Here is a 26,886-nt window from a genome sequence, read left to right on the forward strand (position 1 = left end):
CTCTGGCAGCAAAGAAAATTTCTCCTCCTCTCCAACCTAACCCTCCCCTGGCACAGCTTAAGCCTCTTTCCTCTTACCATCTTTCTAGACACCTGGGAGCAGAGACCAACACCAGCCTCTCTCCACCCTCCCTTCAGGAGCATTCAGGTTCAGTGCTCACCCAAAACTGTCTCTGCCCTCATAGGTGATAGTAGCAGCTCTGGTTCACTGGCTCTTGCCAAGGCAGTCATTTTACTGTCCCCTTCCATTCTTTGTCTGCTTCAGCTGTGCAGCACCTTCCACCTTTAAGGTGTTTCTGCATAGCTTTGCTCATCTCCTAGACTGGAAGTCCTCTCCCCCCAACCCCAGTGTCTCTTTAAGTTGATCTCCTGTGTAGATAGATGCAGTGAGAGCCTGCAGTGCTCATCTCCTAGGCTGGAAGTCCTCTCCCCCCCACCCCAGTGTCTCTTTAAGTTGATCTCATGTGTAGATAGATGCAGTGAGAGCCTGCAGTGCTCATCTCCTAGGCTGGAAATCCTCTCCCCCCAACCCCAGTGTCTCTTTAAGTTGATCTCCTGTGTAGATAGATGCAGTGAGAGCCTGCAGTGCTCATCTCCTAGGCTGGAAGTCCTCTCCCCCCAACCCCAGTGTCTCTTTAAGTTGATCTCCTGTGTAGATAGATGCAGTGAGAGCCTGCAGTGCTCATCTCCTAGGCTGGAAGTCCTCTCTCCTCCCCACCCCAGTGTCTCTTTAAGTTGATCTCCTGTGTAGATGCAGTGAGAGCCTGCAGTGCTCATCTCCTAGGCTGGAAGTCCTCTCTCCTCCCCACCCCAGTGTCTCTTTTAAGTTGATCTCCTGTGTAGATGCAGTGAGAGCCTGCAGTGCTCATCTCCTAGGCTGGAAATCCTCTCCTCCCCACCCCAGTGTCTCTTTAAGTTGATCTCCTGTGTAGATGCAGTGAGAGCCTGCAGTGCTCATCTCCTAGGCTGGAAGTTCTCTCTCCCCCACCCCAGTGTCTCTTTAAGTTGATCTCCTGTGTAGATAGATGCAGTGAGAGCCTGCAGAGCTCATCTTCTAGGCTGGAAGTCCTCTCTCCTCCCCACCTCAGTGTCTCTTTAAGTTGATCTCCTGTGTAGATAGATGCAGTGAGAGCCTGCAGTGCTGACTGGGCTGCAGAGAGGTTTTTCATAGAGTCAGAGAATGGGTTGGGTTGGAAGGGACTTTAAAAGCTCAGCCAGTTCCAGCCTCCCTGTGACATGGGCAGGGACACCTCTCACCAGCATAGGTTGCTCAAGGTCTCATCCAGCCTGGCCTTCAACACCTCCAGGGAGGTTGTGGAGCACAGAAGCACCCAATGTGATCTTTGATCACATTGGGTGCTTCTGTGCTCCACAACCTCCCTGGGAAACCTGTGCCAGTGTCTCACCACCATCAACCTGTGCCAGTGTCTCACCACCACTCTCACTCTGCCCTCTCCCAGCTCACAGCCATTGTCCCTCATCCTCCCACTCCCAACCCTTCTCCAAAGTCCCTCCCCAGCTCTCCTGCAGCCCCTTCAGGTACTGGAAGATTGCACTAAGCTCTGCCTGGAGCCTTCTCTTCTCCAGGCTGAGCAGCCCCAACTCAGATGCTGCCTCACAAACCCTGAGCAGCAGCAGCAGCAGCAGCACATTGAAGCCCTACAGAGTGCTTAGGGCCAAGCAGCAGCTTTTCCAATCCACCACCTGCTTTCCCTACTGTCAATATTTTCTCAAGGCTATTGGGTGTCTCACAGCTCCTGGGCACACAGAGCTGTCTGCCAAGAGAGGGATCTAAGGCTCTGCTGATAAATAATGTTCCTGGCTAGATGGAGTGCTCTGGCCCTTTGGAAAGCCCTGACAAACGTGTCTGGCAGCTCAGCACAGGAGCAGGTAGTCAGGTGTCAGATGGTTGTTCTGCCTCTGTCTCATTTGGGGGGGCTGAGGAGGTTGAAGGATGCCAGGGAAAGTGTTCTCAGAGGGGTAAAAGGGGAGGCAAGTGCAGGTTCTGGGCCACTCGATTCAAGAGAGATGCTGAGGTGCTGGAAGGTGTTGAGAGAAGGGCAGCAAGGCTGGGGAGGGGCCTGGAGCAGAGCCCTGTGAGGAGAGGCTGAGGGAGCTGGGGGGGTGCAGCCTGCAGCAGAGGAGGCTCAGGGCAGAGCTCATTGCTGCCTGCAGCTGCCTGCAGGGAGGCTGTAGCCAGGTGGGGTTGGGCTCTTCCCTCAGGCAGCCACCAATAGAACAAGGGGGGACAGCCTGAAGCTGTGCCAGGGCAGGTTCAGGCTGGATGTGAGTAGGAAGTTGTTGTCAGAGAGAGTGATTGGCATTGGAATGGGCTGCCCAGGGAGGTGGTGGAGGCACCATCCCTGGAGGTGTTCAAGAAAAGCCTGGATGAGGCACTTAGTGCCATGGTCTGGATGACTGGCTAGGGCTGGGTGCTAGGTTGGGCTGGATGATCTTGGAGCTCTCTTCCAACCTGGCTGATTTTATGATTCTGTGATTCTATGAAGCCCAAAACTCCTGCAGAGCTCTGCAGTAGGTCTGCTTTATTTCAGGGCTGGCTGCAGGCAGGATGGCTCCACCAGTCCTGCACAGCCCATGCTGGCAGAAGGCACAGTTCATGGCACAAGAGCAGGCATGTTCATAATAGGAGGCAGGGTTATTACAGTCAGCTCTTGGAGTTCATTCACATAAGGATTTTCCCATTCTCCACCCCAGTTCCAACCATTCCAGCCCTGGTGGTCTGGAATGGTTATCATCTGCCATGAACATCCCACACAGTCTTCCTCACAGGGTCTGTCTCATCTCTGGTCAGGCAGAGCCTTCTTTGTTGCTGATGTCAGGACATCCCTGCTTCTCCTTTATCTCCTTCCTGCTTTCCTTAGTCACTGCAGGCCTGGGGCTTTACAGGATTGCTCACCACAGATCTCCCAGGAGTAGCTGCAGACACTCCTAGAGTAGCCCTTGTTTAGGTTTGCAGATTATCAACTGATTGCTACAACCAAACATCTCTGCAGGGTTTGGTATCTTATGGTTTGTCACAGACACCCTCAAAATGAGCCCTAGGAGACCTTTTTGCCAGCATCCCTTGGTTTTTCTTCTATCACAAGGTACTAAACATGTCAACACACAGCCAGGTTTGTGATGGCAGTGGGTTCTGTCTGCCTCCTGGTGATGGTGGCCACCTGGTGAGGCAAAGAGCAGCAGGAAAAGCAGGAGTGGTGATGCCAGCAGGCAGGGAGGGAGGGCAGGGAGAGAGAAAGCAGCTGGCTCCCTGCTTTCATGGATCTGGGGGAGTGAGCTGACCATGAATCACCTGGTGGGGTTCAGACCCACCCCTGGGGAGGGTCAAGACCACCTGGAGTCAGGTTCAAGGTCACTCTCCTAGAAAGGTTAACTCTGCACAACAGGGAAGATGGAAACTGTGCTGACCTTAAAGGAAAGGGCAATCTGGGCACCCTTTTGCCACTGTGGTGAGGGGTTCAGTTCAGCTGTGCAGAATATAGACCTGGGCACCATCTAACCAGCAAGGGCAGTCTGGGCACCCTTTTGCCACTGTGGTGAGGGGTTCAGTTGAGCTGTGCAGAATATAGACCTGGGCACCATCTAACCAGCAAGGGCAATCTGGGCACCCTTTTGCCACTGTGGTGAGGGGTTCAGTTGAGCTGTGCAGAGCACAGACCTGGGCACCATCTAACCAGCAATCTGGGCACCCTTTTGCCACTGTGGTGAGGGGTTCAGTTGAGCTGTGCAGAGCACAGACCTGGGCACCATCTAACCAGCAAGGGCAAACAGACAGAAGTCTCTTCCTCCTGTCAGCATCCTCTTCTGCATCAGCCTGGAGTGCTGCTGGCTGCCTGTCACTTCCCGGAGCTCAGCTTCTCACAGTCACTTCAGATCACTCTGACCCAGCCAGCTGTAGATCTGTCAGGTCCTTTTTCCTCCTGAGTAATCATATCCACCTCGGGCTGAGCAGCTAGGATCGATTTCAAGGGATGCATTCCAGCCTGAGTGCCTCCTGCTTTGAACCCTGCTGCAAAGCCCAGGGGAGGGGCAGCAGCAGCTCAGCTCGGCCGGGGCTGCTTCCAGCGCTCAGCTTTGCCACGCAAGCCTGAGCTTTAGTGTGAGCTGCCAGGGCCAGGGCTGGAAATAGGATCCAGGGCTCCTGGCACCTGTTGCTGCCTTCTTCCCATTGGATTTTTCAGCCCCGTTTCCATTGTCACGTTTAGGACAAGAGCACAGCTGGGAGCAACTGTTTGAGTTTTCCCTCTTGTTTCCACGCTGAGGACACAGAGCTGTGGGATTGTTGCAAGCACAGATCCCTTTGTGCTTTTAAATCAGAGCAAGGTGGGGTTGTGGCTTTGGTGGTATCCATGTGCCAGCATTTCTGCTCCAGCAAAGTGACATTTGCAGCTTCAGTGGCCTCTGGCTCAACTCCTTGCTGGAGGTGGTGGAACTGGTGCCCTGCAGGAAGTTTTCATTGCTAGGCTTGAGCCAAGGGGTTAAAGAGACAAAGTACTTAGTGCCTCCATCCAAGCAAAGAGCCAATGGAAGGAGCCAGTGATATCCTGGGGTGTATTGAAAAGCCTGTGGCCAGCAGCTCAAGGGAGATTCTCCTCCTCCTCTACCCTGTCTGGGTGAGGCTACATCTGGTGTAGTGTGTCTGGTTCTGGCTTCTCGGTTCAAGAGGGACTGGATACAGTAGTGTCCAACAGAAGCTGTGAGGATGCTGAAGGGGCTGGAACATCTCTCTGAGGAGGAAAGGCTGAGACCTGGGGCTGGTTAGCCTTGGGGAAGAGAAGACTGAGAGGAGATCTTAGGGTGCCCAAGAAGGGGCCAGGCTCTTTTCACTGGAGTCCTGCGACAGGATAAGTGGGTAGGGGCCACGATGCTGCCCATGAGAGAAACCAGCACCAGTGTTCCTCTGGCATCTGCCCTCTGCCTCCTCATGTCCCTGTAACTCCTCTGTTTTCCAAAGCAGAGACCTCTGAGGAGTAAAGGCTGAGAGCCCTGGGGCCACTGAACCCGGAGAAGAGCAGCCCCAGAGGAGATCTGAGCAATGCTCAGCAACAGCAAAAGGACCTGTGGGGGGTGAGAGGATGGGGCCAGACTCTTGTCAGTGGTGTCCACTGACAAGGCAAAGACACAATGGGCACAAAGTGGAGCCCAGGAGGTTACATCTCAGCATAGGATCACAGAATCTTATAATCAGTCAGGGTTGGAAGGGACCACAAGGAGCAGCCAGTTCCAACCTCCCTGCCATGCCCAGGGACACCCTACCCTAGAGCAGGCTGCACACAGCCTCAGCCAGCCTGGCCTCAAACACCTCCAGCCATGGGGCCTCAACCCCCTCCCTGGGCAACCCATTCCAGCCTCTCACCACTCTCCTGCTCAACAACTTCCTCCTCACCTCCAGCCTCACTCTCCCCACCTCCAGCTTTGCTCCATCCCCCCAAGTCCTGCCACTACCTCAACATGAGGAGAAACTTGTTTGGTGTGAGGCTGTCAGAGGTCTGGAGCAGGCTGCCCAGAGAGGCTGTGGAGTCTCATTCTCTGGAGACTCTCAGGACCCACCTGGGTGTGTGTCTGTGTGACCTGCCCTGGGTGACCCTGCTCTGGCAGGGGTGCTGGACTGGCTGAACTCTGAAGGTCCCTTCCAGCCCCTGCCATTCTGTGGCTCCATGATGTATCCAAGAGTGTCCTGGGCTTCTCTGGGTGTCCTGCTCTCCTGTGAGCAGCCTGCTTGAAGCCAGTGCTGCAGAAATAGTTGTGTCAGGTGGCACTTTTCAGTGCAGGCTGTGGCCTCCAAGGCCACAGTAATATTTTGCCTTAAAATAATCTTTCCCTCACTGACTCTGAACCCTCCTAGGGAGCTGAGGCTGGGAGGCAGCAAAAGTCCAGCCTAGCTCTGGGGTAGAGCTCAGGATTTCCTGCTGGTGTGCAAAGAATGAGACCTCAGGAGCTGGTAGTTATTAGTGACAATTCTTTTTCCCCTGACTCTTGTTTCTTTTGCTCCAGGAAGTGGGATACCAGCATGGGAAAACAGTCTTCAATGTCTGGTGCAGGAGTGGAGTCCTGGAGAAGATGCTGAGAGACAGGCAAGAGACTTGCAAAGCCAAAACTGATGTAAGTGTTGGGGGTCAATGCCAGGCTCTGCAGGAGCTGCCTGGTCAGGTTGTGTGCCCAAAGAGGGCAGGGGTGTGGAGGAATCTCTGCAGAGACTCCACAGCCTCTCAGGGCAGCCTGCTCCAGGGTTCCAGCACCCTCCCAGCACAGCAGCTGAACAGGACTGGACCCAGTGTTGACCCTTGGCTCCTAGGCACTGCTCTGCCAGGGCAGCTGCCCAGTGTTGGCACAGAGGGGGTGGACCAGGACTGCTGGCACTGATCTCAGCCATTGCTGTCCTTCAGAATGTGACTCCAAGGGCAAGGTCCTGCAGCTGGGTGGAGGCAATGCCAAGCACCAATGCAGGCTGTGCAGTGCCAGGCTGGAGAGCAGCCCTGAAGAGAGGGACTTGGGGGTGCTGCTGGAGGAGAAGCTCAGCAGGAGCCAGCAGTGTGCACTTGCAGCCCAGAAAGCCAAGCAGAGGCTGGGCTGCAGCAGCAGCAGTGTGGCCAGCAGGGCCAGGGAGGGGATTCTCCCCCTCTGCTCTGCTCTGCTGAGACCCCACCTGGAGTCCTGCATCCAGCTCTGGAGCCCCTGGGACAAGAGGGCTGTGGAGATGCTGGAGAGTGTCCAGAGCAGGGCCAGGAGGATGCTGAGAGGCTGCAGCAGCTCTGCTGTGAGCACAGCCTGAAAGAGTTGGGGCTGTGCAGGCTGGAGCAGAGGAGGCTCCCAGCTGACCTTCTTGTGGCCTGCCAGGATCTGAAGGGAGCTCTAAAAAAGCTGGGGAGGGACTTTTGAGGGTGTGAGGGAGTGTCAGGAGTGGGGGGAATGGAGCAAAGGTGGAGGTGGGGAGAGTGAGGCTGGAGGGGAGGAGGAAGTTGTTGAGCAGGAGAGTGGTGAGAGGCTGGACTGGGTTGCCCAGGGAGGTGGTTGAGGCCCCATGGCTGGAGGTGTTTGAGGCCAGGCTGGCTGAGGCTGTGTGCAGCCTGCTCTAGGGTAGGGTGTCCCTGGGCATGGCAGGGGAGTTGGCACTGGCTGCTCCTTGTGGTCCCTTCAAACCCTGACTGATTCTATGATCCAAAAGTTCCCCAGGCACTTCCAGCAAACCTGGGTTAAACCTTTGGTTTTGGCTAAGACTTAAAGTCCCTCCCAGGCTTCCTACTTTGATGATTTCCTTCCTCACTCTTCTGATAGAAAAGGCATTTAGTGTGGCCAGCAGCATAGAGATGCTGCTCCTCTGCTCAGCACTGGGCAGGCCACACCTTGAATGTTGAGATTAATTTTCAGTCCTTCACTCCCAGAAGGACACTGAGAGGCTGGATGGGATCCAGGGAAGGGCAACAAAGCTGGAGAAGGGTCTGGAGAAGAGGGCTGGGGAGGAGCAGCTGAGGGAGCTGGGGGTGTGCAGTGTGGAGAAGAGGAGGCTGAGGGCAGAGCTCACTGCTGCCTGCAGCTCCCTGGAAGGAGTTTGGGCCAGGTGAGGGTTGGGCTCTGCTTCCTAGAGTCAGGTGATGGAAGGAGACCAAATGGCCTGGAATTGTGCCAGGGGAGGGCTAGGTTGGAGATGAGGAGAAATTCCTTTGCTGCAAGAGAAGTCAGGGATTGGCACAGGCTGCCCAGCGAGGTGCTGGAGCCCCCATGCCTGGAGGTGTTCCAGACACCTGTGCCCAAGGCACCTGGGGCCATGGTTTGATGGCCATGGTGGTGCTGGGCTGCTGCTTGGCCTGGATGACCTCAGAGGCCTTTTCCAAGCCAACCCTTTCTATGATGCTGTGGTTTTGCAGGGCTGTTGCTGAGGCTCCCCAGCAGCTTGCAGAGCTGCCCAGGTCCTGCTGTCCCACACCTCCTCCTGCACACCTCAGCACATCCAAGCAGTTCCTGGCAGCTGCCTGACTCTGGTGCATCTCCAGGCTCCAGAGCACTGCTCTGGGGGTGCAGCCCAGTGAGGTTTCTACTTAGAAGGAGGATGAAAGTCTCTTAGTTTGAGAGGTGAAGGGCTGAGGGCAGCCTCCAGAGCCAGTTCATAGCTCAGCTGGTGACTGAACTTCTGGCAGGGAATTCCCAGCTGATTTTAAGGAACAGTTCCCACCTGTTGAAGGGCTTGGGTGCAGAGTTGTAGTAAATTGGCTTGTAAATTGGCTTTTTGTCCTTCCTCTCTCCTGAATTCCACTGATTTAAGCCCCAAATGCTTCTTGTTCTGCCCACTGTTTCATCCTTGTTGTCTTGTAGAGATAGGGCAATGAGCAGAAATGCTTAAAGTGATTGCCAGAAGGTATCAGAGCTGTAGTGAGCCTCACCAGAGGAGGCCACTGGAGGTGAGAAGTGACATGGAGGATTTGCAGCTCTTCCAGAGGTTGGGGTAGGGCACTTTGGCTAGGAGGGAGATGGCAGGAGCAAGGGCAGTGCTGCAGGGGTGGCCATCAGCCCAGCTAGGAGGGGTAGCTGTCACCCATGCCTGAGCTCATTGCCCCAGACACCCCCAGGGCTGAGCTCTGCAGGCTGAGTCACTTGATGAGATGGAAGCAGCTCCACTGGCATGATCTAAGTGGCACCTTATGAAGGGTGCCAAGGGGACTGGCACTGATGCCTTCCCATCGTCAGATGGATCCCACCCAAGCTGCCTGGCAGGATGAGTGGCTTTGGAAGGAGCACAGATTGATTGAGCTTAGTGGGAAACTAACTGCTGCTGATCCAGGGAGAGCCTGAGGAGGCCCAGAACTCATCAGCTGCTTCTTCCTGGGAAGATCACAGGCTCACAGATGTCAGGGGTTGGAAGTGACCCAAAGAGCTCATCCAGTCCAACCTCCCTGCCAGAGCAGGACCACACAGTCTAGCACAGGGCACACAGGGACACATCCAGACAGGCCTGGAAAGGCTCCAGATGAAGGAGACTCCACAACCTCTCCTCTGGGGAGCCTGTGCCAGGGCTTTGGGACACTTCCAGGAAAGATGATCTAGACAAGGAGTCACTTTAGGCTGAGCTGCAGAAGACAGGTCCCCACTTTGCCCCTGACAGCCTGTGTCCAGCCTGCTTGTAAGCTGGAGAGTGTTTGGGTATGAACAGTCACAGGGAGAAGTCAAGGGAGAGGCAGCTCTGTGTGTGTCTCAGAAATGATTCTCTGTCCTGTCTCAGCCTCTGGCTTTATCCCCAGCTGCTGAGAGCTCCAATACCTTCACTGCTGCTTTAAATTGCCCCTTCTTGGGGATGCAGGAGTCCAGGCTGATGCTCCAGTTGGGAGCTGTGCAGCTGAACATTTATCACAACCTGTCATGGTCCTTCAGTGCCACATCCAGTTGGCAGCTGTCACTAGTGGTGTTCCCCAAGGATCAGTGCTGGGCCCAGTCCTGTTCAGTATCTTTATTAATGATCTGGAGCAGGGGATCGAGTCCAGCATCAGGAAGTTTGCAGATGACACCAAGCTAGGAGCAGCTGTGGAGCTGTTGGAAGGTAGGAGAGCCCTGCAGAGGGACCTGGACAGGCTGCATGGGTGGGCAGAGGCCAATGGGATGAGACTGAACAAGGCCAAGGGCAGGGTTCTGCACTTTGGCCACAACAACCCCAAGCAGCAGTACAGGCTGGGGCCAGAGTGGCTGAGAGCAGCCAGGCAGAGAGGGAGCTGGGGGTGCTGGGAGTGAGGAGCTGCAGTGGAGGCAGCAGTGCCCAGGTGGGCAGCAGAGCCAATGGCATCCTGGGCTGGCTCAGGAGCAGTGTGGGCAGCAGGACAAGGGAGGTTCTTGTGCCCCTGTGCTCAGCACTGCTCAGGCCACACCTGGAGTGCTGTGTCCAGTTCTGGGCTCCTGAATTGCAGAGAGATGCTGAGGTGCTGGAAGGTGTTTGGAGAAGGGCAGCAAGGCTGGGGAGGGGCCTGGAGCAGAGCCCTGTGAGGAGAGGCTGAGGGAGCTGGGGGGGTGCAGCCTGCAGCAGAGGAGGCTCAGGGCAGAGCTCATTGCTGTCTGCAGCTGCCTGCAGGGAGGCTGTAGCCAGGTGGGGTTGGGCTCTGCTGCCAGGCAAGCAGCAACAGAACAAGGGGACAGAGGCTCAAGTTGTGCCAGGGCAGGTCTAGGCTGGGTGTTAGTAGGAAGTTGTTGGCAGAGAGAGTGATTGGCATTGGAATGGGCTGCCCAGGGAGGTGGTGGAGTCTGTGTGGCTGGAGGTGTTCAAGAAAAGCCTGGCTGGGGCACTCAGTGCCATGGTCTGGTTGACTGGCTAGGGCTGGGTGCTAGGTTGGGCTGGAGGTCTCTTCCAACCTGCTTCATTCTATGATTCAGCTGCCCTGGAGATCAGATATGTCACCGAGTGTGTGCAGGCAGAGCCTGGCACTGCACTGCTGTGTGGGCAGCTCCTACCAAGGCAGAAAGTGCTGAGACAGCAGGAGTGAGGAAATCATGGGCTCAGGAGAGTGCCTCTGCAAACTGCCCGGGTAGGGCTTGTGGGAGAGAGGGGGAGGGACCCTCACAGGGACTGTAGTGACAGGACAAGGGGAATGGTTTTAAGCTCAGGCAGGAGGTTCAGTTGAGACACTAGGAAGAATTTCTTCCCTGTGAGGGTGGTGAGGCACTGGAGCAGGCTGCCCAGGGAGGTTGGTGATGTCTCCTCTCTGGAGGTGTTCCAGGCCAGGCTGGATGAGGCCTTGAGCAACCTGGGCTAGGGGGAGGTGTCTCTGATTATTGGAGCAGGAACCATCAGCATTGTGCATTCCTCCAGCTGAGGCTCAGCTCCAGGCTGTGCACCCAAGGAGCTCAGAGCTCCTTTGCTCTTCACCCAAGAAGCTCAGAGCTCTTTTGTTCTTCACCCAAGAAGCTCAGAGCTCTTTTACTCTTCACCCAAGAAGCTCAGAGCTCCTTTGCTCTTCACCCAAGAAGCTCAGAGCTCTTTTGTTCTTCACCCAAGAAGCTCAGAGCTCTTTTACTCTTCACCCAAGAAGCTCAGAGCTCTTTTGCTCTTCACCCAAGAAGCTCAGAGCTCTTTTGCTTCTCACCCAAGATGCTCAGAACTCTTCTGTTCTTCACCCAAGAGGCTCAGAGCTCTTTTGCTCTTCCCCCAAGAAGCTCAGAGCTTTTGCTCTTCCCCTGCAAGCTCTGGAGGCCAGTACAAGGCTAAGAGATTTCTCATCTGGCTTTGCTTTCCGTGCATTTATTCCTACACAACAACAACAACAACCTCTGCAGGCTCCCCCTGGGGTGTTGGATGTGTTGGGTTTTTTTTTCCACCTTAGTCCATTAGAGTCACTTAATCCTTTAGCTCTGCTCTCTTCCAGGGGTAACAGCTGATATTTTTAACTCTCCTTTCATTAGTGCAGGGTTTGATGCTCCACATTTTAGCTCTTCAGCTATTTCTGGAGCGTTCAACATCCGAGCGAGCCGAGCTGGGTCTCTTATCTTCTTTCCATGGCGTAAGCACTGAATTCTTCCTTCAAGCTCCAGACAGTTCATCATTTAGATTCCTTTCCCTTTGCTTCCCTCGTTCAAGCACTGTTTATCTTGTCCCCAAAATGCAAATGCAGAGAAGACAAACAACAGGAACCTCACATCAGCTTCCCTCGCAGAGGCATTGCTCTTCCCCGGCGCCGGAGCGCGCGGAGCCGTTAATTGGATCTCCTCGGGGGAAGTTTTGTCTGCTGAAGTTGTTATTCATAGTCAAAGCTAAATATAATCCAGCAGGCTCCAACAGAAACTTCTCTTTCCCCTCTCATTTATTTAGTAAAGATTGTGCCAAAGAGAATACTTTCTGCCCTGGAAAATCAAAGCAAACCCAGCAAAGAGCTGTCAGCGGAAAGGGTTTAGGCAGGTTTCGGATGGTGGAGGTTGGAAAGATCTTTGAGGTGCCTCAGCCCAACCATTTCAGATGACTCTGAGTTGCCTCTTTGCTTTCTGCCATGGTTTTGTCCTTCCAAGTAGTAAGAGGAAGTGCTTAAAGATGACATTGCTGCCTGCAAAGCATCAGAGGGACTGCGAGGAGACACCTGGCTTCCCACGGGCGCTGCTCCAGCCTAGCTCAAAGGCTCTGGGGTGCAGCTGCCTCAGCAGGTGCCCTCTGACAGCTTCCAGGCAGGATGCTGTGTGTGTCAGCCTCCCTGCCAGCTGCTCCCGTGGCTGTGCTCACACTGAGGAGTGCTTCATAGCCATCTCTCCCCACCTGCAGTACATGAGCTGAGGGGTTTGCCTGCAGCACCTCTTGGTGCTGGTCACCAGTTCATGCAGAGCCCTGGGCTTTGGGCCCCTCCAAAACCAGTTCCTGTCTGCTCCATGCACCCAGGGACAGCTTGGAGCGTGCCCAAGTGCTCTCTGCATCTGCCTTGTCCCCTTGCAAAGAGCCCATGCTTTGGGGTCCAGGAGATTGCCTCAAGCATAGAGTCACAGAGTGGCTGAGGTTGGAAAGAACCTCAGAGATCATCATTCCAAGCTCCCTGCCAGGGGCAGGGACACCTCTCAGCTAGACTTGGTTACTCAAGGCCTCATCCAACCTGGCCATCAGCACCTCCAGGGAGGGGACATCCACAGCCTCTCTGGGAAACTTATTCCAGCCTCTCACCACCCTCCTACTGCAGAACTTCCTCCTCAGCTCCACTCTAACCCTGCTCTGCCTCAGCTCCAAACCATTCCCCCTTGGCCTGGCTCCAGACACCCTTAGGAAAAGTCTCTCTGCAGCCTTCCTGCAGGATCCCTTCAGGCACTGGCAGCAGCTCTAAGGTGCCCCTGGAGCCTTCTCCTCTCCAGGCTGCACCCCCCCAGCTCCCTCAGCCTGTGCTCACAGCAGAGCTGCTGCAGCCCTGGGAGCACCTTTGTGGCCTCCTCTGGCCTCACTCCACAGCTCTGTGTCCTGCTGCTGGGCACAGCAGAGCTGGAGGCAGGATTGGAGGTGAGGTCTGAGCAGAGCCAAGGGGCACAATCCCCTCTCCTGCCCTGCTGCCCACACAGCTCTGGCTGCAGCCAGCACTCAGCTGCCTGCTGGGCTGCAGGAGGCACTGCTGGCTCCTGGGCAGCTGCTCAGCACCCTGCACCCCCAAGGCTTTTTCTTCAGGGCTGCTGTCAGCTCCCTCTGCAACCAGCCTGGATTTGTGCCTGGGGCTGGCCTGACCCAGCTGCAGGACCTTGCCCTGTGACTTACTCATTTGCTGTGTGGGCAGAGCTTGCCCTTACCCCTTGCTTGGTCACCTGGCCCAAGGTGCAGATGGTTTTTACTTTGTCTGTCCTGGGCAACAGCTCCCTCAGACACTTTCCTGGCACCATTCAGGTCAGATGTTCCAAATAAGCCTGGTCTGACACAGCCTTCTTGACTGTCCCTTAGTGGCCAAAGTGAGCTGCTGAGCTTCCAGCCCTGTGTGTGTTCTGAAGTGTGTGTCCTGAGCCACTGCTGCTCCCTTTCACACAGGTAGCTCTTTGCTTTCCCTCTGCTCTTTCCTCCTTCCACTGCTCCCCAGCAGCTGTTTGCCCTGGATCTGCAGCTTGCTGTAGCTGTGCTGAATGCCATCAAAAGTCAGTTACAGCTGAAAGGTCAGCGGAGAGCAGGCTGCTGCAGCCACCATGGGCTTCTGCTGTGACCCCGCAGGGGCTGTGTGAGTCACAGGAGCAGTGCTCTTGCCAGGCCAGCAGGGAATTGCTCTGCAAACACATAGCCAGGTCTGGGCTGTTGGGTAGATGAGTGCCACAGCAAGCCCCAGTGCTGATAAGGTGGCCCCTGCCAGCTCTCTCCTCTGGGGGCGTTCAGGTTTCCACCTGGTGAGCTTCTGCCTGGCCCCAGGGAGGCAGGTCGGGATGCTCCTGGCATGGCACATGGGAGGTCCAGAATGGCTCTGCAGTGCCAGAGCTGGGTCTTGGCAGAGGAGAAACTGGAGCAGGCAACTCTCAAAATAGAGAGCACTCAACCCACTGCTGGGGTGAGGTGGAGTGAAAATGGAAAGGGTTTATTGGGAAGAGGAACTGCAGTGGGGAATGTTTCCCCATGGCTGCAGGCTGCGGAGCTCAGGCTCTGGCTGGCTCCAGCACCTCCAGCTCCATGCTTGCTGCGTGGGTCTAGGCCACCCCAGTGCCTGAGCTGCTGCCTCTGGGCCTTGCAGCCTCCTGTGGCATCGCTCTGCAGGCTCGGGGCTGGGCCTCCTGCTGTGTGCCCCTTGGGCACTGCAGCCTCTGCTCCCACGGGTAGCCAAAAGCTCGCTGGGGGCTGCACCTGGCCCCCGGGTGAGTGAGTGCTACAGAGCCCACGAGTGAGGGCTGCAGAGCCCACGAGTGAGTGACAGAGAGCCCACGAGTGAGGGCTGCAGAGCCCACGAGTGAGTGACAGAGTGCTGCAGAAGCAGTGAGTGAGTGCTGCAGAAGCAGTGAGTGAGTGCTGCAGAAGCAGTGAGTGAGTGCTGCAGAGGCAGTGAGTGAGTGCTGCAGAGGCACCGAGTGAGTGCTGCAGAAGCAGTGAGTGCAGCAGAAGCAGTGAGTGCTGCAGAAGCAGTGAGTGCTGCAGGAGTGAGTGAGTGCTGCAGAAGCAGTGAGTGCTGCAGGAGTGAGTGCTGCAGAAGCAGTGAGTGCTGCAGAAGCAGTGAGTGCTGCAGGAGTGAGTGCTGCAGAAGCAGTGAGTGCTGCAGGAGTAGTGAGTGCAGCAGAAGCAGTGAGTGCAGCAGAAGCAGTGAGTGCAGCAGAAGCAGTGAGTGCAGCAGGAGTGAGTGAGTGCAGCAGAAGCAGTGAGTGCAGCAGAAGCAGTGAGTGCAGCAGAAGCAGTGAGTGCTGCAGGAGTAGTGAGTGCAGCAGAAGCAGTGAGTGCAGCAGAAGCAGTGAGTGCTGCAGGAGCAGTGAGTGCAGCAGAAGCAGTGAGTGCAGCAGAAGCAGTGAGTGCAGCAGAAGCAGTGAGTGCTGCAGGAGTGAGTGAGTGCAGCAGAAGCAGTGAGTGCAGCAGAAGCAGTGAGTGCTGCAGAAGCAGTGAGTGCAGCAGAGGCAGTGAGTGCAGCAGAGGCAGTGAGTGCTGCAGAAGCAGTGAGTGCTGCAGAAGCAGTGAGTGCTGCAGAGGCAGTGAGTGAGTGCTGCAGAAGCAGTGAGTGCAGCAGAAGCAGTGAGTGCAGCAGAAGCAGTGAGTGCAGCAGAAGCAGTGAGTGCTGCAGGAGTGAGTGAGTGCAGCAGAAGCAGTGAGTGCAGCAGAAGCAGTGAGTGCTGCAGAAGCAGTGAGTGCAGCAGAGGCAGTGAGTGCAGCAGAGGCAGTGAGTGAGTGCTGCAGAGGCAGTGAGTGCTGCAGAAGCAGTGAGTGCTGCAGAAGCAGTGAGTGAGTGCTGCAGAAGCAGTGAGTGCTGCAGAAGCAGTGAGTGCTGCAGAAGCAGTGGGTGCTGCAGCAGTGAGTGCAGCAGAGGCAGTGAGTGAGTGCTGCAGAAGCAGTGAGTGCTGCAGAAGCAGTGAGTGAGTGCTGCAGAAGCAGTGAGTGCTGCAGCAGTGAGTGCAGCAGAGGCAGTGAGTGAGTGCTGCAGAAGCAGTGAGTGCTGCAGAAGCAGTGAGTGAGTGCTGCAGAAGCAGTGAGTGCTGCAGAAGCAGTGGGTGCTGCAGCAGTGAGTGCAGCAGAGGCAGTGAGTGAGTGCTGCAGAAGCAGTGAGTGCTGCAGAAGCAGTGAGTGAGTGCTGCAGAAGCAGTGAGTGCTGCAGAAGCAGTGAGTGAGTGCTGCAGAAGCAGTGAGTGCAGCAGAAGCAGTGAGTGCAGCAGAAGCAGTGAGTGCAGCAGGAGCAGTGAGTGCAGCAGAAGCAGTGAGTGCTGCAGGAGTGAGTGAGTGCAGCAGAAGCAGTGAGTGCAGCAGAAGCAGTGAGTGCTGCAGAAGCAGTGAGTGCAGCAGAGGCAGTGAGTGCAGCAGAGGCAGTGAGTGCTGCAGAGGCAGTGAGTGCTGCAGAAGCAGTGAGTGCTGCAGAAGCAGTGAGTGAGTGCTGCAGAAGCAGTGAGTGCTGCAGAAGCAGTGAGTGCTGCAGAAGCAGTGGGTGCTGCAGCAGTGAGTGCAGCAGAGGCAGTGAGTGAGTGCTGCAGAAGCAGTGAGTGCTGCAGAAGCAGTGAGTGAGTGCTGCAGAAGCAGTGAGTGCTGCAGAAGCAGTGAGTGAGTGCTGCAGAAGCAGTGAGTGCTGCAGCAGTGAGTGCAGCAGAGGCAGTGAGTGAGTGCTGCAGAAGCAGTGAGTGCTGCAGAAGCAGTGAGTGCTGCAGAAGCAGTGAGTGCTGCAGAAGCAGTGAGTGAGTGCAGCAGAGGCAGTGAGTGAGTGCTGCAGAAGCAGTGAGTGCTGCAGAAGCAGTGAGTGAGTGCTGCAGAAGCAGTGAGTGAGTGCTGCAGAAGCAGTGAGTGCTGCAGAAGCAGTGAGTGCTGCAGCAGTGAGTGCAGCAGAGGCAGTGAGTGAGTGCTGCAGAAGCAGTGAGTGCTGCAGAAGCAGTGAGTGAGTGCTGCAGAAGCAGTGAGTGAGTGCAGCAGGGCAGCTGTGCCCGCAGCGTGCTTCCGCCCTGGCCACATGGCCCCGGGCTCGGTGGGGGTCCCTGCTCGGTGCTGACCCAGCCCCCCCTTCTCCTGTGTTGCAGGCTGTGACCTGTCCCACCGCCTCCTTCACGGACCTGGCCGAGATCGTCTCCAGGATCGAGCCGGTGAAGGCTGCCGTGGCCGACAGTGAGTGGGGCACCTGCCCGGGGTGGCACTGCCCCTCTGGCTCCTGCCCCTGTGGCTGCTGCCCCTGTGGCTGCTGCTTCCAACACCCCCTGCTCGGGCTGGGGGGGCTGGCTGCCCGCTCTGGTGTCTGCAGGGCAAAGCTGGCAGTGCCAGGCTGCCTCCTTGCTTCTCCCAGAGCCTCTGCCCACAGCTGGCCCCAAGCTTGTCCCAGCCAGACCCTCTGTGTTCCCCTCCTGCTGCATGCCCAGAGAGCCTGGCAGCTGGGTGGTCTTGCCATGCTTTCAGAGACTGCACTGGGGTGGAGGAGACCCTGGCAGCTCATCTTGTCCAGTCTCCCCTGCAGGCAACAAGGACACCTCCAGCTAGAGCAGGCTGCCCAGGGCCACATTGAGTCTGATCTTGAATGTCTCCAGGCCTCAGCCACACCCCTGGGCAGCCTGTTCCAGTGTCTCACCACCTTCATGGTGCAGAACTTCCTCCTGATGGCCAACCTGACTCTGCCCTGCTCCAGTTTCAAACAGTTCCCCTCAGCCTCTCACCACAGCCTGCCTGCAGGTCCCCTTCAACTATTGCAGCACAGCTCCAAGGTCTCCCTGGAGCCTTCACTTCTCCAGGCTGAGCAACCCCAATCCTTTCAGCTTTCCTGGTGGCACTGCTCAACTTGGCCTCCTCTCTACCTGTGGCACTGCTCAACTTGGCCTCCTCTCTACCTGTGGCACCTCCACCTCTCATCCTCCATCTGCTGCCTCAAGTCCTTTGTGGTGGCTTTGCTCCCTTGGTTCACCTCCTTCCAAGATGGGGAGGGATAACAAACTGCACCAGTACAGGCTGGGAGGTGACTGCTGGAGAGCAGCTCTGGGGAGAGGGACCTGAGTGTCCTGGTGGCTAACAAGTTACCCATGGCACAGCATGGCACGGCATCTTGGGGTTGGGCTCTGCTGCCAGGCAACCACCAACAGAACAAGGGGGACACAGCCTCAAGCTGTGCCAGGGCAGGTTCAGGCTGGCTGTTAGGAGGAAATTGTTGGCAGAGAGAGTGATTGACATTGGAATGGGCTGCCCAGGGAGGTGGTGGAGTCACTGTCCCTGGAGGTGTTCAAGAAAGGACTGACTGAGGCACTTAGTGCCATGGTCTGGTTGGTTGGCCAGGGCTGGGTGCTAGGTTGGCACTTAGTGCCATGGTCTGGTTGGTTGGCCAGGGCTGGGTGCTAGGTTGGCACTTAGTGCCATGGTCTGGGTGGTTGGCCAGGGCTGGGTGCTAGGTTGGCACTTAGTGCCATGATCTGGTTGGTTGGCCAGGGCTGGGTGCCAGGTTGACACTTAGAGCCATGGTCTGGGTGATTGGCCAGGGCTGGGTGCCAGGTTGGCATTTAGTGCCATGGTCTGGTTGGTTGGCCAGGGCTGGGTGCTAGGTTGGCACTTAGTGCCATGGTCTGGTTGGTTGGCCAGGGCTGGGTGCTAGGTTGGCACTTAGTGCCATGGTCTGGGTGATTGGCCAGGGCTGGGTGCTAGGTTGGGCTGGATGAGCTTGGAGCTCTCTTCCAACCCACTTGGTTCTCTGATTCTATGCTGCACACCCCCAGCTCCCTCAGCCTGTCCTCAGAGCAGAGCTGCTGCAGCCCTTGGATGATCTTCATGGCCCCACTCCAAAACCTCTCACTCTTTGTGCTGTTTGTTGCTTCCTTAGCTGAGTTTCCAGTTTCTCTGCTGTGTTTTTGCAAGGGTTCTCAGTCCTGCTTTGGGTGTAAATTGATGGGAGGGGGGAAACAAGAGAAAAGCTGATGGTTAAAAAAAAATATGTGACAAAAGCCCACTTGAATCTCTGTAGTCTGAGTGTGGAGCAGTTGGTTGTGGCTGTTGTGTGGAACAGGCTGTGCTCAGGCTGTGCTGTTGTCCTCAGCGTGGAGCAGATGCTCTGTGCTGTGCCCAAGAGCAGTCCTTCATCAGGAGCCTGATTTAAACCCCAAGGAACAGAGGCTGCTTCAGCAGCTCAGAGCAGCCTGGACTTGACTCATCACGGATCACAGAGTGCCAGGGGCTGGAAGGGACCTCCAGAGCTCAGCCAGTCCAACCCCTGCCAGAGCAGCAGCACCCAGAGCAGCTCACACAGCAACACATCCAGGCAGGTCTTGAATCTCTCCAGAGAGGGAGGCTCCACAACTCCCCTGGGCAGCCTGTGCCAGCCTCTGGCACCCTCACAGGGCAAAAATTCCTCTTCATGTTTCCATGGCACTTCCTCTGCCTCAGTTTCCAGCAGTGCCCCTTGTGCTGGCACTGGCATCCCCAGCAGAGCCTGGCTGCAGCCTCTGCCACTCACCTGCACATATTGATAAGCATTGCTGAGGTCATCTCTCAGGCTCCTCTTCTCCAAGCTCAAGAGCCTCAGCTCCTCATGGAAGTGGCCAAAAAATAGTGTCAAAGGGAAGGAAAAACAAGAAGGAAATTCTGCCACCTCAGTGCCTGAGCTGGCACTGTGAACAGCTGCATGGCAGCAGCTGTGCCAAGGGAGCTGCCACCTGCTGCCTCCCTCTGTGCCTTGGTTTCCTACCTGGGGGCAGTTGGGCTCTTCGGTGGCTGCTGGGCTTCAGGTGGTGTCCTGGGGCTGGGCATCTGCCCCAGTGCCTTTGTGGAGTGTTGGGCTGGTGTGGGAGAGAGTCAGACCTGCTGGCACAGCTGAGGGGCAGGATCCATCCAGAGGGAGCTCACAAAGCTGGAGCAGCAGCCTCTGTGAGCAACATGAGGTTCAGCAAGGCCAGGTGCAGGGTCCTGCCTGGGGCTCAGGGAAGCCTCAGGGCTGGAGAGCAGCTCTGTGGAGAAGGGCTTGGGGGGTCCTGGTGGGGGAGAGAAGCTGGGCATGAGCTGGCATCAAGCATTGCCAGCCCAGCCCCAGCCTGGCCTAGGCTGATCCCCAGCAGTGTGGGCAGCAGGGGCAGGGAGGAGATTCTGTCCCTCTGCTGTGCTCTGCTGGGACCCTCCTGCAGTGCTGGGGCAGCTCTGGAGTGCTCAGCACAGGCAGGGACCTGCTGGGGCAGGGCCAGAGGAGGCCACAGCAGTGCTGGCAGGGCTGGAAGGGCTCTGCTGTGAGGCCAGGCTGGGGGAGTTGGGGGTGTTCAGCCTGGAGAGGAGAAGGCTGCAGGGAGACCTTCTGATGGCCTTGCAGTGCCTCAAGGGCTGATCAGAGAGCTGGGGACAGGCTCTTGAGCAGGGCCTGTGGTGACAGGTGAGGGTTTGAAACTAAAAGCTGGAGATTGAGAGTGGAGAGAAGGGAGAAATGTCTGACACTGAGGGTGGGGAGAGCCTGGCCCAGGCTGCCCAGAGAGGTGGGAGCTGCCCCATGCCTGGAAGCATTTTGGATCAGGCTGTCTGGGGCTCTGAGCAAGCTGCTCGAGCTGCAGCTGCCTCTGCTGGCTGCAGGGGAGCATTGGGCTGCAGGGCTTTTAAAGGTCCCTTCCCACCCAAATCATTCCATGATCCTGCTGGCAGGTGGCTCCTCTGCTGTCTGTGTCACTGCCCCTGAAGTGATCTCCAGGCTCTGGAGGAGCTGCTGACTCTTCACTGATGTATCTCATTGCCTGGGAGCAGGCTTCAAGCTGGGTACTGGGGGCTTGATGCTGCTGGCTGCTGCCCCTCAGTGTGCACAGCTCTTGACCTTCCCTGGGTTGTGTCAGTCTCCTGGGCCACTGGAGAGAGCAGGGGATTGTGCCCTGTGGGGAGGAGGAGAGTATAAATGTCACTGTCCCCTGTGGATCAGAGGTTGGGGAACACTTAACTCTCATCTCCACACCAGGCAGCCCTCACCCTGCACCTGGAGGCTTCTGTTTGCAGCGAGGCTGTGGCCAGTGAGTGCAGGGGGTTGGACTGGGAGCTGATAGAAATGGCTTCTAAAGGTGTCCCCCAGGTCTTGTCTGCACTGATGGGTGGCAGACAGCCACTGCTCCATGGAGGGCATCCACCAGGGAGCATGTCCCCAGTGCTAGGCTTTGTGTTCCAGCAGCCTGAGATGCTGGTGCCCACCAGGATAACACAGGCAGTTTGCTGCTCTTGCTGCAGGCTCCGGAGGGCTCCAGGGCACCAATTCACATGGAGGCCACCGTTTGTGCTGTGCCCTGGCTGGAGAGCTGGTGACAGTGTTTGGGGCAGCCCCAGCTCAGTGAGCTGCGGAGAGCTGGGCAGCAGTGCTCAGTGGCAGCAGCTGGCACTCCTCTTTCAGTTGTCTCTGCCTGGTGCCAGTTCAAGCCAGCGTTTTCCTCTCTTCTCTCCCCAGATGAGTCAGACTACCAGACTGAGTACGAGGAGGAAGTTCTGGGCAGCCAGAAGGATGAGTACATTGACTTCGTAAGCAGCCAGGTCGAGGAAGACTCTGACTCGGTACGAAGTGCCCTGGGAACAGCTGTGTCCAGGCTGGCTGTGAGTGGTGGGGGCAAGGGGACAGGAGGGAGACTGCACCTGGAAGGGACCTGCTGAGAAGACTCTGCAGGAATGGGTTTACCTCTCCTGTGGCACAGACACCAAGTGAGATGTGCTCACCCTGGCCAGGTTGGTTCTCCAGGGCAGTGCCACATGCGGCAGAGCCTGGCCGCGGTTAGAAGCTGCCCGCAGCTCCGTGGGGTGGGTCAGGGCTGCAGGGTGTCTGCCAAGAGGAGAGGCTGAGGGAGCTGCTTTCTCCAGCTTGGAGAGCATCTGGCTGCTGCTGGCAGCTGCCTGCAGGGTGGCTGTGGAGAAGACAGCAGCAGGGATGCAGAGCAAAGATACAGGAGGTGGCAGACAGGACATGAGCTAACAAATCCTTCCTGGGCACAGGGAAGTGTTTCCAGCAAGCATGGCTGGGAGCTGCACTGGGCTGTGCAGGGAGGTGCTGGAAACTCCTTCCTTTAGCTCCTTGAAGACCAAACAGATGCGCTGAAGGATGAGATCTAGCAGTAGTTAGCCTACTTAGAGCAGAAACCTGGCTTATACCCTCCAGAGGTCCCCTGCAGCCAAAGCTGTTTGGTTCACACCCTGAGGAAAGCCAAGGCCAGGCAGCCTGAGAAGCAAAGCTTGTAGGGCTGTGTGCCTGCTGGAGTGGTGGCAGGTGTCAAAGGAGAAGCTGCCTGTTGTGTTGGGCAGTTGTGAGTGGATTGGGAGGGTGCCCAGCCTGGGGAGCTGCCTGTGTGAGGCTGCAATGTGGCTCCAGTGCTTGGAGTGATGGCATGAGAGGCTTGTTTGCTGGGCTGAGTGGCTCTGGGTAGGGGTTGGTGGGCAAAGAAGAGGTGGAGGGGAGAAGGGCAGGTTTTCTGCAGCTCAGAGAGGCTGCTGGGTTTGTGCTGACTTGCCTGTCTGTCTGTCTGTCCTCCCAGGATGAAGACATGCAGATAAGGAAGCGCAGGAACCTCCCCAAGGCAGAGGGCCAGGCCAGCAGCACCGGAGAGCCAGGCTAGGCTCAGAGATCCAACCCTGCTGGATGAGAGCTCAGCCCCTCAGCCCTGCCAGCAGCCATCTCTATTTATTGAGTGTTTAACCCGAGCACAGGGAAGTGAAGCAAGCTTTGGTCCTCCTCCAGACAGGCACTCGGCTGCCAGCAGCAAGCGCAGCTCTCTGCCCCAGCCCCTTTGCAGCTCCCGCGGAGGGAGGCTCCCCCCTGCAGCTGGCTCATTGAGCCCCCTGGGACTGGCCGAGGGGACAGTGCTGGGGACGTGCAGCGAGGCAGTGCCTGGAGCTCTGCTGCCAGGAGTGCTGTGTCTGGGTTTGCTGGGAGGGCCAAGGGACGGAGGGACCTCTGCTGCCTGCTGGAGCGGCAGGGTTGGGTGGTGGCAGCTGCCTCTCGTTCTGTGAGTCAGGTAACTCCCTGATTAACTCCTCAGGGGCTTCCAGCCTCCTGCTCATGAGCAGTGCTCTGGGAGGAGCAGGTGTGAACATCCTGCACTTGAACTCTGAGCCTAAGCCCTGGTCCGTGTGACCGCCAGCAGCACGCTCCCTGATGGGTCATGGAGCTCTGGGCACCTCTGGAATCACTCTTTGGCTGTGTTTGCCCTGTCAAATAAAGGTCTTCTGCTGGATGGAAGTGTCTGCATGGTGCTCTGTGTTGGGTCCCACAAAGTGCCCACAGCTGAGAGCCCAACTGGCCTCTGCTTGTAGCAGAGACCTGATGGAGCAGGTCCAGAGGAGGCCACGAAGGTGATGAGGGTCTGGAGAACCTCCTGGGTGGGGCCAGGCTGGGAACCTTGGGGCTGTTAAGCCTGGAGAAGAGAGGGCTCCAGGGAGACCTTAGAGATGCACCTCAGTATCTGCAGGGGACCTCTAGGCAGGCTGGGGAGGGACTGTTCAGAAGGGGCTGTGGGGATAGGCTGAGGGCAGTGGTTTGGAAGTGCAGCAGGGCAGGGTTAGGTTGGACATCAGGAGGGAGTTGTGCACAGGGAGGGTGGGAAGAGACTGGCACAGGCTGCACAAGGAGGTGGTTGTCCCCCAAGACAGATCAGGCTGCTCTGCTAGGAGGTGTCTCTGCTGCCTGCAGTGGGGTCAGAGCAGCTGCCCTCTGAGGGTCCCGTCCAACCCGAGACACTCTGTGACCTGCAGCAAGGGGTGAGTGGCTTCCAGTTGCCAGCAGGAGTCACCTGGGGCATTGCCAGGCACTGCAGAAGAGCCTTCAGTGCTCTTCCCCCCCAGGGGCGGCAGCAGTGCAGGGGAGCGGTGAGCAGCTGGCATCGCTGCTTGCTCCTCTCAGCTGCCAGAGCTCAGCTTGGCAGGAGCGCTGCTGCTAACCCCTGCCCTGGGGGTGCGCTGGGTGGAAGCTGCGGCTCAGCGCTGGCTCCTGCTGCTGTTGCCTGGAGGAGCTTTGTCAGCAGGGCGCCGGAGATGCTCCTCAAAGGCGCCTCCTCTGCTGAGCTCTCCTGGCCCTCTGAGCCGCTGGCGATGCCTCCAGGCATGACCAGAGCTGAGCAGCACAACGCTGAGGCCAGGAAGGTGTTGGGTGGCAGAGCTGAGGGCTGCGGTGGCTGTGCGAGGTGTGACCTAGCCCTGCCTTTGTGTCCTCTCCCTGTGGCACAGAGCTCTCTGCCTGCCCTGTGTTTTCCCCCACCGTGCCCACGGATGTGCAGGCTCCACCTGAAACTGTCCAGTGCCAGAGCCTCGGGGCAGTGCTCACTCCCAGCCCACCCAGCCTGGCTGCACCTCCAGCTGGCCCCAGGCCCCTCCAGAAGGGATGGCAGCAATCAGAGACCTCCCCTGCAGGGATCCCCCAGAAGTGTTTGGTTGCTGTGGCTGTACTGAAGATGCTGCAGCTGTTGGGGGCTGCTCCCTGCTAGTGAAAAGGATCTGTTCTTAGAAAGCAAACTGACAAAAGGCTTTGAAGTGGAGGGGGAAGACAACAGCCAAGAGCTGCTTCTTGGGCTGGAGAGAGCATGTGTTGAGGCTGCTCCCAGGGTGATGTTGGTGCCTGGCACAGCAAAAAGAGGTGAGTCTGGGATGCCCAGAGGTGAGGGTGCGAGAGTCCCACCTGGGGACTGTCTGTGGTGTTCCTGCTGCAGCAGCAGCACAGTTTGGAGCTTTGGCTTTGTGAAGAGAGGCTGCAGAGCAGCTGAGTCCCATCAGTCTGGGGCTATGGGTGGGTGCAGAACTCCTGTTCCCTTTCCCTGGGAACTGGAGAGTAGGGCTGGAGAGAGAAGTGACTCTGGAGAGTCCTCTGGCTGCCCTCACTGAGCCCATCCCAGACCTGGAGTCTTCAGCTTTAAAGGGTACATCTGTGCCCAGAGGGCCAAGAAGGGCAGCAGTGTCCTGGCCTGGATCAGCAATAGTGTGGGCAGCAGGACCAGGGCAGGGATTGTGTCCCTCTGCTGGGCACTGGTGAGGCCACACCTTGAGTACTGGGCTCAGTTTTGGGTCCCTTATTCCAAGAAGGACCTTGAGGGGCTGGAGCAGGTCCAGAGGAGGGCAACAAAGATGGGGAAGGGTCTGGAGGAGCTCCTCCTCTGCGGAGGAGCAGCTGTGGGAGCTGTGGGTGTGCAGTGTGGAGAAGAGGAGGCTGAGGGAGACCTTATTGCTGTCTGCAGCTCCCTGAGAGGAGGCTGCAGTGGGGTGGGGGATTGGGCTCTGCTCCTTAGTGACAAGTGATAGGACAAGAGGAAATGGCCTGAAGTTGCACCAGGGGAAGTCTAGGTTGGACATGAGGAGGAATTTCTCCCGTGAAGGCACTGTCAAGCCCTGCAAGAGGCTGCCCAGGTTGGTGATGGAAGCCTCATCCTTGGAGGTGTCTAAGAGCTGTATAGATGTGGTCCTGAGGGACCTGCTTTGGCACCAGGCTGGACAGTCAGAGAACAGTTGGACTCTGATGTTAAAGGCCTTCTCCAACCAAAACAATTCTCTGATGCTACAAAAAACCCAAAAGTGCCTTCATCAGAGGCTGGGGGAAGCCTGCTGATGGTGGAGGGGTTGTTGTTTGTCAGACACCTGCTGCCCATGGCTCCAAAACCACCTCTGCTGTTCCCTCTGCCCCGCTGCCAAGCAGCTCGGGGCATGCTGGCACCACAGCCTGCTCGCCAGAGGGGTGTCAGCCTGAGCCCAGCTCTGCTCTTGCTCTGTGCTGTGCCAGGAGAGCTCTGCCCCTGGCTTCAAACAGGCGATCAGCTTCCGACTGCTGTGCTGCAACTCACAGCATCACAGTGTCACAGTGTCACAGTATCACAGTATCACCAGGGCTGGAAGAGACCTCACAGATCATCAAGTCCAACCCTTTAGCACAGAGCTCAAGGCCAGACCATGGCACCAAGTGCCACGTCCAGTCCTGCCTTGAACAGCTCCAGGGACGGCGACTCCACCACCTCCCCGGGCAGCCCATTCCAGTGCCCAATGACTCTCTCAGGGAAGAACTTTCTCCTCTCCTCCAGCCTAAATCTCCCCTGGCACAGCCTGAGGCTGTGTCCTCTCGTTCTGGTGCTGGCCACCTGAGAGAAGAGAGCAACCTCCTCCTGGCCACAACCTCCCCTCAGGTAGTTGCAGACAGCAATGAGGTCTGCCCTGAGCCTCCTCTTCTCCAGGCTAACCAATCCCAGCTCCCTCAGCCTCTCCTCCTAGGGCTGTGCTCAAGGCCTCTCCCCAGCCTCGTTGCCCTTCTCTGGACACGCTCAAGCATCTCAATGTCCCTCCTAAACTGGGGGGCCCAGAACTGAACACAGCACTCAAGGTGTGGTCTAACCAGTGCAGAGTCCAGGGGCAGAATGACCTCCCTGCTCCTGCTGGCCACACCATTCCTGATGCAGGCCAGGATGCCACTGGCTCTCTTGGCCACCTGGGCACACTGCTGGCTCATGTTCAGGTGGGTATCAATCAGCACCCCCAGATCCCTCTCTGTCTGGCTGCTCTCAGCCACTCTGACCCCAGCCTGTATCTCTGCATGGGGTTGCTGTGGCCAAAGTGCAGCACCCTGCACTTGGAGCTATTGAACACCATCCCCTTGGACTCTGCCCATCTGTGCAGGCAGTCAAGGTCCCACTGCAGAGCCCTTCTGCCCTCCAACCCAGCCACATCTGCCCCCAGCTTAGTGTCATCTGCAGGCTTGCTGCTTCCCAGCAGCCAGATGTGCTCCTGCAGCCAGGCTGGGAGCTGCTGGGGTCCTGGCTGCATGAGTTGGAGCCCCAGAAAAGAGAGCATTGGGCTCCTGGTGGGCTGACTGCAGCCTCTGTGCTCGCTTCGGGCTCGGCTCAGCTCTGTGCAGCAGAAGAGAAGCGCCTGGAGTGAGACCCGGAGCCTCCTCTGCTGCCCTGCTGCTTCCCCACAGCTGAGCCCTGCCTGCCCAAGGGGAATTAAATCCATTCAGGTAGGGCTCAAAGAGCAAAAGGGTCTCTCCAGCCTGCTTGGCTGCTGGCCGTGGCCAGCTGGGCTGCCCTGGGGGGCACTGCAGGCTCCCAGCAGTAGTTCTGCCTCAGGGCTCTTGTTGGAGCTCCACAGCCTGCACCTAGGAGCATCCTGCTGAGCACAGAGCACAGAAGGGTTCGGATGGGAAGGGACCTTTAAAGGTCCTCTAGTCCAGCCCCTTGAGTCAGCAGGGACATCCCCAACTAGAGCAGGTTGCTCAGAGCCCCAGACAGCCTGATCTAGGATGGTGCCAAGGATGAGGCAGCTCCCACCTCTGTGGGCAACCTGGGCCAGGCTCTCGCTGCCCTCAGTGTCAAACCTTTCAGCTCCATGTTTGGAGGTTTTAAGCAGCCTCTG

At 57.3% G+C, this 26,886-nt stretch overlaps 1 protein-coding gene across 2 annotated transcripts in view; it reads left to right on the top strand.

The window, feature by feature from the left end:
- Positions 1 to 22,739, top strand: part of PNPLA7 (patatin like phospholipase domain containing 7) — a 211,226-nt gene extending 188,487 nt beyond the window's left edge. For both annotated transcript variants that reach the window (XM_064171045.1, XM_064171046.1), the window contains 4 exons: positions 6,015 to 6,122; positions 16,620 to 16,704; positions 20,969 to 21,072; positions 22,041 to 22,739. In XM_064171045.1, the coding sequence (XP_064027115.1) occupies positions 6,015 to 6,122; positions 16,620 to 16,704; positions 20,969 to 21,072; positions 22,041 to 22,121 (378 nt within the window). In that variant the 3' untranslated portion in view covers positions 22,122 to 22,739. The remainder of the gene's footprint in view (positions 1 to 6,014; positions 6,123 to 16,619; positions 16,705 to 20,968; positions 21,073 to 22,040) is intronic.
- The last annotated feature ends 4,147 nt before the right edge of the window (positions 22,740 to 26,886 follow it).

This window comes from Pogoniulus pusillus, chromosome 35 (assembly GCF_015220805.1).
Source record: "Pogoniulus pusillus isolate bPogPus1 chromosome 35, bPogPus1.pri, whole genome shotgun sequence".
In the NCBI taxonomy this organism is placed as follows: domain Eukaryota; kingdom Metazoa; phylum Chordata; class Aves; order Piciformes; family Lybiidae; genus Pogoniulus; species Pogoniulus pusillus.